The sequence below is a fragment of the Callithrix jacchus genome, chromosome 12 (assembly GCF_049354715.1).
Source record: "Callithrix jacchus isolate 240 chromosome 12, calJac240_pri, whole genome shotgun sequence".
In the NCBI taxonomy this organism is placed as follows: Eukaryota; Metazoa; Chordata; class Mammalia; order Primates; family Cebidae; genus Callithrix; species Callithrix jacchus.
This window is the reverse complement of record NC_133513.1, coordinates 58,365,735-58,376,554: the sequence shown is the minus strand read 5'-3', so window position 1 is coordinate 58,376,554 and position 10,820 is coordinate 58,365,735. Positions and strand designations below refer to the sequence as shown.

Sequence of the window (10,820 nt, the reverse complement as noted above, 5' to 3'; positions counted from 1 at the left end):
AGCCCTGGCTCTCAGGGCAGAGAAGGCTACAAGAGAGGAAGGCTGATGCATCATGTTATTACTAAGTGACCTTGTGCAGGCCCAGCCGTCCTGGAGCCAGGGACCTCCCCCAGGATGGGAGCCCCAGAGGCTGCCAGGACATAACCCTGGTCCTTGGGCATGCCTCTGCCCTTGTGACCCCACCTCGGGAAGCAGCCCAGGGCCCTTCCTACTGACACAGTGTGAGCTCTTTTCCACCAGGGGAGCCACAAAGCCAACTGAGATAAAGTGGACACTGGGCCCTTCTCACCCTGACATCCTCTAGCAAAAGTGAGGTGGGGTCCCTTAGGGTAAGACCCTAGAGCACCGCCCTGTCTCAACCCTTCCTGGACTGGCCTTGCCCAGACCACCCTTGAAACCAGACTCCCTCTGCCCCAGGACCTTGCAGCCGAGGAGAGCCTAGAATTAGAGGGAAGCAACTGCCCTGCCAACCTCTTCCCCCAGGGGGCTAGTTCCCTCCCCCTTTCCACCTCTTTTCTCCCACCATTCTGCTCTCTACTGAGCCATCTGGGGTTGCATCAGGGAGAGACACAGGCATTGCCCAAGGGCCATGATCCAGAAACCTCAACCACTGTTTCCTCAACACCAGGCAAGACAGGAAGGGCTCAGCTGAGAGGGCCTGTGGAGCACAGACTTTCTCCTTCCTCCAGAGACCAGAGAAATTCAAACCCACCTTCCCTCACCAAGCCCAGACCTGGTCTCAGAGCAGGAGAGCTCTAAGGCAAAATTCTGTTCAGCCCCTCCACTCCCAGCCCCTACAGCCTGCACAATGGTTGGACCCACTTCCAGGGGGTCTTGGGGGTGAGTTCGGGAAAGTGAGAAATGTCAGCACTTCCTCCCCAACAGGGAGGCTGAAATTCAGCCCCTTTCCTGCAAGGTGGCCCTCTTGTACTCTTGCCAGCAGGTAAGGAGGCCCAGGAGGGCTAAAGGCTGGGCCCCTCACCATTCATGAGTACTCACAGCTGCCCCCAGGCCCTGCAGAGCCACAGATGGACATGGTGGCCTTCCTTGACAGTCATCTTTATTTGAATATTTGGGGACTCCACTGCTATTTTTAATCAAAACAAGCACAGACACGTAATGGAGAAAGATGCAAAATCCACATGAGCTTTCAAAGAGAACATGAGAGATTGCAAAGATATTTCATTCTGGAGACAAACCATTTAGGGCAGTCCTCAGAATGTGCAAGTTCCCTCTCCATTCTGGTGGAAAAGTTTGAGAAATGTTAAATAATGCACTTTCCTCCTTGTGAGCTTGTTATTTTAAGATTCATTGAGACCCCGCAACCCAAAGGAATGCCTCCCTAATGGTGGGCTTCAGTCCACTTAGCTGATGACAGCAGACCAGAACTCACAACATCTGAGCTAGAAACAAATTTAGAAATCAAGCCGGGTCCTTTATTAACAGACAGAAAAGGTCCAGAGAGGGGATGTGACCTGCCCAAGGTCACATAGCTCCTTTTCAAGGTTGCCATCCCTACCTGCTTTGGAAACCATTTCAGCAAACACCCAATGCCTGCCACCCCCAAGATTCAGAGCTGTATCTCAGAGGGATCATGCCTCCCCAGGGGCAGGGATAGCCTTCTTGGGTCCAGATCCCCTGCCCATCTGCCCATCCTTCCATTGGTAGCTCCAGAGCTAGCCAGTCCCAAGGAAAAAATTATATGTGAATTGCCTACATTGAGTTGTTTGTACCACCTGCTTTCTGTTCTCTGGCCTGGCAATGGCCTAGTCACATTCTCTCTACCCAGATGTCTTTGCAGTGATTATCACCTTATTATTTTATATTAGTCATTCATTATGGTTTGTATTAGTTAGGGTCCTGGCAGGAAACAGATAGCACACTCAGAAACGGTTCAACTGAAGATAGTTAATACAGGGACTGTTCAGGAGGGCTGGTGAAGCACCCAGAGACTAGCATCCAACCACAGGAAGCCACTACCACTCACGTGTCCAAAGGGAAAGAAGAGGAAGCAATGTTCTAGAGCCCAGTGAAAGCTGGTGCTATGAAAGGGGGACCCCCGCCTTGAAGCAGGAGAAACACAGCCATGGGCAGAACCGCAGTGAGGAATGGGGAGAGTGTGCAAGAAACACCCCCGCCTCTTTCTCCTCCCTGCTTTCATCTTCTGCCAGGGCCTCCCTCTGGCCAAGCCAGTCAGGAAGCTGAATAGCAAGGGAGCCCGGGTAAGGCAGTCAGTCCACAGGGGACATCTTCAATGGAGAAAGGCAGGGAAAGGGAGCGAGAACCATTTCTAGTTGGTTCTTGAGCACTGATTGCTGAGTTCTGATTGACTGAATATTTCGTGTGGTTCAAATGACCCAAGCATTGGCAGAGATGGCCGATCACAGGAGAGCATGTTGTAGAAGCTGTTCTTGCAATGAAGTTATGTTCTGTGAGTCTTATTTTCCACAGGTCAGCAAATTCTGCCCACAAAATTGCCACAAACCCAATGTCCTCCTTTTGAAAATGCTGAAGATATGTATTTCTTTCACTTACATGAACAATAGATGAAGCTTAAATATGGCATTGGGCCAAATGCCTCACATTCTTGCCTTTTGTAGTCTAACGGGACACCTAGGCTCAATAGGATGCTGGCCCTGGTAAAGCTCTGGGCTGAGGTGACCACGAGAGTCAGCCCATATGCCAGTCTTAATCACTAGACCACTGTGCTAACAAGGATCCCAAGTTTGCATCTTGCCTCAGCAGTTCTGTGATTGATTAATGATGTCTGCTGTGAACACAAATGTAGGAGTGGTGGTGCAAGTGCCGTCTTGGACAGAGCAGTTACCTTGCTTGGCTTTTGGTGCAGCTTTTGAGCTTTCTTCCTCTACCAGCCTGTGACCTCCCCACTGCTTTCGTCTCCCTTGGCCTTCCTGTGTGAGTTACATGGAGTGAGTTCAGCCCAGGAGAGCAGCCATCTGGATCCACCTCAGTCCTTCTGGCCACCTAACCAAGGACCTGACCCACTCTTTTCCACAGGCCACCACGCACGTGTACGTGACCATTGTGGATGAGAATGATAATGCGCCTGTGTTCCAGCAACCCCACTATGAGGTGCTGCTGGATGAGGGCCCAGACACGCTCAACACCAGCCTCATCACCATCCAGGCACTGGACCTGGACGAGGGACCCAATGGCACAGTCACCTATGCCATCGTCGCAGGCAACATCATCAACACCTTCCACATCAACAGATACACGGTCAGCAGCTGATGGCAGGATCAGGACAAGGGACAAAGCCTCTCCAGGGATTGGGGAGGAGCTCAGTGACACCATGGGGGGAATGGAGCAAAGATGCAGTCTAGGGGAAACTGGGGGCATTCAGTGTGGGAGGATGAAAGGTTTGGTGGAGTGGATCCTGGGCTAAGGGGTAGCAGGGGTTCCCCATCATGGCTCCAATGTCAGGGCCTACTTCCCAGATTGATCAGAGGGTGCCCCAGACCCACCACCCCTAGATCCATCCTTGTCCTTTCCATGTGTCCCTAGGGTGTTATCAGTGCCACCAAGGAGCTGGACTATGAGATCAGCCACGGCCGCTACACCCTGATCATCACTGCCACAGACCAGTGCCCCATCTTATCCCGCCGCCTCACCTCTACCACCACGGTGGGTGTGTGGGACACAGCCCCAATTTGGGCTTGGAGGTGGGGGAAGGATAGGACCCAGAGCTCCAATGGGGGAAAGGGTTAGGGGAAAATTGTCTAAGGTAAATGCCTAAATCCAAGACCCCTATCCTAATCTCAGCAACTCACTGAAACTTGCTGTGTGATATTCAGGAGGTCACTGAACCTCCCTGTGTGGCTGTATCTGTCAGACAGATGGCAACACCTGCCCTCCTCTCCTTCATGGGAAAAGCATGAACTCTGGGTTTCAAGTCACTGCTCTTCCACTTTCTAGCCATGTGACCCTGGGCAAGTCAGTTAACCTCCCTAAGCTTCCATTTCCTCATCTGTGAAAGGAGGACAACACAAACTATGTTTTAAGGAGTGGGAGGAGCAAATGAGACCACTTAAGACAATCACGGTGCAGCAACAAATAGAAGTTTATAGCAGTACTATAATTATTATTTTTGAGACAGGTTTTTACTCTATCATCCAGGCTGGAGTGCAGTGGCTTGATCACAGCTCACTGTAGACTCGACCTCCTGGACTCAAGAGCAATCCACCCACCTCAGCCTCCCAAGTAGCTGGGACTATAGGCATTCACCACCACACCCAGATAATGTATTACTATTTTATTTTTTGTAGAGGTAGTGTCTTGCTATATTGGCCAGGCTGGCTCTGCCTCAGTCTCCCAAAGTGCTAGATTACAGATGTGAACCACCATCTGTAGTCAATAGCATTATTATTAATATGATTATGCCCCTGAAAGGCTTTGACAATGATAATAACTCACCGACATGCATAGCTTAAAAGGCCTGCCCATATTTGTTATCCCATATGATTCCTCCATGGGCCCCATGAGGCAGGATTATCAGATCTGTTTCACAGAGGAATGAACTGAGGCCCAGCACAAAGCTGGCTATGCTTTTCCCACCATCTCAGGTGCTTGTGAATGTGAATGACATCAACGACAATGTGCCTACCTTCCCCCGGGACTATGAGGGACCATTTGAAGTCACCGAGGGCCAGCCAGGGCCCAGAGTGTGGACCTTCCTGGCCCATGACCGAGACTCAGGCCCCAACGGACAGGTGGAGTACAGCATCGTGGACGGAGACCCTTTGGGTGAGTGGGGCTTGCGGTGGTCATACCACCTGCAGGGCCTCATCTGCCCACCAACTTGGGGGAAGATAAGAAGGGGAGTCTCAAGGCATTTGACCCCACCATTATGTGACTCTGTCCTCTCTGGACCTCAGTTTCCCCATCCATGACAATGATGGAAATAATCTTCTACCCTTTCTTCCCAGAAATGTGATGAGAACACTGTGAAATCTGGGAACAGGAGCTGGTAGACTTGGAGGGACACAGACCTCTTTAAGAACATGATTAAAAAATGTCCTGTGTCATGCCCAGAGGAAGGGCCCCGAGCAGACAAAGGAAGTACATCCTTACAGTGCGTGCAGAGCACAGTCCCCGCCCTCAGGACCCCAAACCCACACACCAACGGAGCGCCCGGCTTGCTCTACACATCTCATGGTCACCCCTTAACCGCCTTCTGCTGGGGTGAAGAGCAGAGCTTTGCCATGGCCTTGAGGGCAACTTCTCAAGTCCATTTTCACTCATTACTGTAGAGGAGACCCCAGACCCAAGGCCAACTAGGGTCAGGCAAGGAGCCCGTGTGGGAGACAGCGTCGGAAAGAATCAGGAGCAGTGGGGACTGCAGCCTCAGCTCGGCTCCGGCCAGTGGTAGCTATGTCCAGATGCAGGCCTGGGAATGAAGTCCAGATGAAGACGTAGATATGACTGGATCGAAAGCCTATGCTTTCAACCTCCCACCTCCAGAAGTTGTGGAAGGATGGGGAGGTCTGGCCCCAGAGCAAGCTGCGGAGGAGGAGGATTTGCACAGGGGAACTAGGTTGGCCCAAGCCCCGGCCCCTTGGGCCTGCCCTCCTGAGCCTTCAAGGGAGTGGTGATGGTGTCTCGTCCTGGCTTTTGAGGGAAGAGCAGGAGGGCCTCTACTTGCATATGGCCAGGGCTTGAGACAGGACTGGGAAACCCTAGAAAGGGAATCCCTAGTTCTTTGGAGACCTTGGAGTACCAGGCTCAGGAAATCCTACTTCAGGCAGCTTCCACCCCCCGAGGCAGGATGAAGCCTAGGGACTGGGAAGAGCCTGGGAGCAGAAGGGCTGGTGGGAAATCACAGCTGCAGGTGGAACTGGGACAGGCTGATCTTGTGAGTTAGGGAATTGTGAGTTAGGATATGAAGAGGCAGGAGAAAACTGTGGGGGAGCCTGGGCCCCTGTCCTTGCTGTGCCCTGTGTGCTGAGTGCTTTGTGGTGTGTGTCCCCGAGCAAGTCAGTGCCCCACTCTGGGCCCTTTCCCCCAAGTGTCCAAAGGGAAAGTGAAGGAAGTAACTAACTTTCTCCTCATTCCGTTTCCTGAGGGACTGCAGAGGGGTGGCCCCTCTTCTGTAGGCTCTCCCAGCTCCCTTGCTCATGTCCCCCTAACTTGCTTCTTTTTTTTTCTTTTTTAAAATTTATTTATTATACTTTAAGTTCTTGGGTACATGTGCAGATCGTGCAGGTTTGTTACATAGGTATACACATGCTGTGGTGACGGTTTGCTGCACCCCCTAACTTTCTTCTTGCCAGAACTGCAGCCCCCACCATTCTTGCCTCTCCATCTGGGTTCACACTTGCTCGCTGGTTTCCTTCCCACTGCCTCCTCCTTCCACCCGCCCTGGTTGGCTCTGGAAAGAACACAAGTCCTGTGGGAGGCAAGGGGTTAAGAACCAGAGCCCTGGGTTTGAATCCTGGACTGTCATTTACTTGCTTATGGGCCTTGCAGACAGGTTGTAACCCTTCCCTGGGCCCCCAGTTCATTTTCCAAAGGACATAAGGGACTGGACAGTCTCTGGGATGCCTTCCAGGTCAGCGTCTAAGAATCCGAGGTTCTTGCTCTGGACTTTCAGACGTCAGGCACCGCAGCCCAGCCAAGTAAAGGACTCTGGAGCCATAGGGCCAGTGAGGCTCTTCAGAAACATCAGAGAAAGGAAATCAGGGTCACCACAGTCATAGGGAACCCACTCTGCACTCCAATTGTGGCTCAATATGAGGACGGAGTGGAAGGCATTGGGAGCTTCCCTGCCTCTCATCCGTCCCCTTCTGCCTGCCTGGTGCCTATGCATTCACCATTAGTAAAGCATTGCTTTGTGGTCAGCTCTGCCCTCCCAGTATCCTTTTTCACAAGACATTGGATCTGGAACAGATCACACATTGCCAAGCGCCTGATGTCTTCATTGATCATGATTGCTTAGAAAGGGGGTGCTAGTGTAGCCAGGAGCCCCCACTTTTTCAACATAACCATCTTACCTAGGCCTGTCTGGCACATGGGGATATGAGTGGACCATGTCCACCTGCACCCCTGGTGGTAATCTGTTACCACCCACCTGCACATCCCAGCCCTTGCAGGTCTCATGAGGATCTGAAGCTGGGGTCACCAGAGGACCCAGGCCCCAGCTGTCCCCCAACCCTGGCGAGTGAGGCTTGCTAGAGGAAGCCAGAGGCATCCTGGGCTCTCCGCAGCTCCTGCAAGTGCCCGACTAACTCGAGCCTCTCCTGGGTGGCACCCAGGGGAGTTTGTGATCTCTCCCGTGGAAGGGGTGCTGCGGGTCCGGAAGGATGTGGAGCTGGACCGGGAGACCATCGCCTTCTACAACCTGACTATCTGTGCCCGCGACCGGGGGGTGCCCCCACTCAGCTCCACAGTAAGTCTGGGGGCCCCACCTACTGGCTTCATTTTGCTGCCCCTGTACTTGCCACAGAGATTCCTGTAAATATTGTTACCCTTGTGCCCAGAGAGGCCACAGGCTGCCCTGGAGCCAGGCCAGGCCTGCCCCCAGGGCCCTTAACAGACCTCTCACCCACCCAGTACCTCTCTGGGGAGGCTACCTTTCAGCCCCACCTCAACACTCAACTCCTGCCCCATCACTCCCTTCTCCACCACTGCCCCTCCTCTGCCTCTGCCTTTCCTGCTTCCCTCAGCCTCTTCTTCATCCTCTTGCCTTTTTAATGTTCTTTTTCTTCTTTCTTCCTCTTCCCATTTCTCTTTCTTCTCCATGACCAACTGTGCCCTCCCTCCCTCAACGCCACCCTTGGGTAACCCCTCCTTGGTTTCATGCAACATCCCTCACTCTTCCTCCCCTCCTTCCCCCTCCTCTGACCGGCCCAGATGCTGGTGGGGATCCGAGTTCTGGATATCAACGACAACGACCCTGTGCTGCTGAACCTGCCCATGAATATCACCATCAGCGAGAACAGCCCCATCTCCAGCTTTGTCGCCCACGTCCTGGCCAGCGACGCTGACAGCGGCTGCAATGCACGCCTCACCTTCAACATCACTGCGGGCAACCGCGAACGGGCCTTCTTCATCAATGCCACGGTAGGGCCAAGACTGACCCCAGGGAGCTTCCCAGAGTTTCCAGTGGAAAAGAGGACCCTGCCCTAGAGGCTTTTCTGCTGCCACCATCTGGGTTCCACCTGGCTCCTGTTCCTCCACTGGGATGAGGACATCTCTGTGGGAAGCATGGAATCTTGGATTCCCCAGTGAGCCATCTCTGGAGTCCACCTAGAGCCAGCCCTGAGGCTTGTCATGTGCAGAGATGGGGTCAGAACCTGTGGGACCACGTGGTTTAACCAAGATGCACCAAAGTTCTCACTCAGCCTCTTGAGGTATCTGTAGATGGCCAGCAACACCATGGAGTCCTCAGAGGACCATCCCTTAGAAGCAGCAAGGTCTCGGCCGGGTGCGGTGGCTCACACCTGTAATCACAGCACTTTGGGAGGCCAAGGCAGACAGATCACTTGAGGTCAGGAGTTCGAGACCACCCTGGCCAACATGGTGAAACCCCGTCTCAACTAAAAATACAAAAATTAGCCAGGCGTAGTGGTGGGTGCCTGTAATCCCAGCTACTCGAGAGGCTGAGACAGGACAATCACTTGAACCCAGGAGGCAGAGGTTTCAGTGAGCCGAGATTTCACTGAAATCTCACTCTAGGGAGACAAGAGCAAGATTTCAGCTCAAAAAAAAAAAAAAGAAGTAGCAGAGGCTGGGCATCAGTGGGTCACTCTCGCCTTGGAGAGACCCTGCTGGCTCACATTTTTGGCCTTCTAGACCATCTCTTAGGCAATTTAGGGAGGCCAGGTGTCTGTGGGACAAAGTAGAAAGCAGGGAGCAGGTCTCCATGTAGCTTACCGCCCTCTACATCCCAGACAGGGATCGTCACTGTGAACCGGCCCCTGGACCGCGAGCGGATCCCAGAGTACAAGCTGACCATTTCTGTGAAGGACAACCCGGAGAACCCACGCATAGCCAGGAGGGTGAGACTGGAGGGCACTGTGGGTAGCAGGGCTGGGAGCTGGAGGTTCATGGAGAAAGAATACATCACCCCTCCTGCAGGCGGCATAGCCAGGCTTAGACGCACAGGCCTTGGAGTGAACACGTGCTGGGTTCAAATCCCAGTTCTCCCCTTCAGTAGGTGCATGGCTTTGGCCAGTTAATTCCTCTTGGCCTCCATTTCTCTTCTGCAAAATGAAGATCACACCTACCCCAAAGCTGTGGAAAGGATGAAGGAGCCAATTTACACGAAAGCCTCAGAACAGTACCTGGCGCATGACACTCAATGAACATCAACTCTCATTGTTTTCTCCCCAAACCACTGACACCTGGACACATGCTCCATGTGTACATGGGGCATACGGGCCTGCATGCACTCACAAGCATGCTCTCAGGTCCTGGAAGGCCTGCGTTTTCCAGGTGGCTCTCCCCTCAAAAGCCAAAGAAATGAGCTATTTACTAAAGGGAGAATATTGCAAAGCAAACAGTCCCTTTAGGTTGGGGGTCAACTCTGTCCTTCCAGCCCATGAGACTGTAGTAAACCTCTAGCCAGGACCCTTCAGACTCAGTTCATCTCAGCTCTGCTCCTGACTAGCTGTGTGGCACAGCCAAGGCACTGCTCTTTCTGGGCCTCAGTTTCCCTATCTGTCTAGCCAGAGGAGATGTCAGGCTGGAGAAACTCACAAGCTACATGCCCCTTCCACTCCCATGTGGTTGGTGCTCCTCTGCTTCCTACTCCCTTCTCTTCTTCTTCTTTTTTTTTTTTTTTTTTTTAAATGGAGTCTTGCTCTGTCACCCAGGCTGGAGTGCAGTGGTACAATCTCAATCTCGGCTCACTGCAACCTCTGTCTCCCGGGTTCAAGTAATTCTTGTGCCTCAGCCTCCCAAGTAGCTACAGGCACCCACCACCACACCTGGCTCATTTTTGTATTTTTAGTAGAGATGGGATTTCACCATGTTGGCCAGGCTGGTCTCAAACTCCTGACCTTGAGCAATCCATCCGCCTCAGCCTTTCAAAGTGCTGGGATTACAGGTGTGAGTCACCGCACCCAGCTTCTACTCCCTTCTTTTTGCCCCCAGTTTTTCTATTTCCTGCTCTCATTTTCCCTCTCCTTTACCTGGGCGTCAGGAGGGCCCTGAGTAAGAGCAGCATTGAGTGGCGGGTCTCTGCCGCCGACTCACCACTTGGCTCTGAAAGGCCACTCCCCATCTCCGCACCTTAGTTCACTTGTCTCTGAGGAGATGACAGCGCGCAGGGTACTGGAGGTTCCCAGGGTTGGCAGGTGTGAAGTTAGGCACCGGCAGAGTTTGGATGAACTCTTCCAACCAGGGCAACAGGAAGGCCCTGAGGGTCTGAGAAACAGGACTCATCTGCCTGCCTGAAGTGAGGTGGAACAGGATTAAATCCCATTCACGACACCTCCGTGAAGGAGTTAAAATCCATGTTTGCCAGACTGGAAAACTGAGACCCAGACAGGGGAAACGACGTGCCCAAGGTCGCCCAGAATTGGGCCTCAACCCAGGTCTTTGAACCCTGGTGGGGGCTTTTTTTAGATTAAAAAAATTTTGTGTAGATTTAGGGGATTCAAATACAGGTTCTACATGTCTATTGTGTAGTGGTGAAGACTGGAGCCATCAAGTGTACCCAAAATTATCTATTAGGTTCAGGGTTCACTCAACAGTGAACATTGTACCTAATAAGTACTTTTTTTCTCTTTCTTTTTTTCTTTTTATTGAGATGGAGTTTCACCCTTGTTGCCCAGACTGGAATGCAGTGGTGCGATCTC

At 52.5% G+C, this 10,820-nt stretch overlaps 1 protein-coding gene across 6 annotated transcripts in view; it reads left to right on the top strand.

Annotated features, from left to right (window-relative positions):
* CDH23 (cadherin related 23) overlaps positions 1-10,820 on the top strand; it is a 412,201-nt gene that overhangs the window by 373,019 nt on the left and 28,362 nt on the right. For all 6 annotated transcript variants that reach the window (XM_054242941.2, XM_078345637.1, XM_078345636.1 and 3 more), the window contains 6 exons: positions 3,019-3,240; positions 3,526-3,645; positions 4,584-4,764; positions 7,272-7,405; positions 7,870-8,079; positions 8,910-9,017. In XM_054242941.2, the coding sequence (XP_054098916.2) occupies positions 3,019-3,240; positions 3,526-3,645; positions 4,584-4,764; positions 7,272-7,405; positions 7,870-8,079; positions 8,910-9,017 (975 nt within the window). The remainder of the gene's footprint in view (positions 1-3,018; positions 3,241-3,525; positions 3,646-4,583; positions 4,765-7,271; positions 7,406-7,869; positions 8,080-8,909; positions 9,018-10,820) is intronic.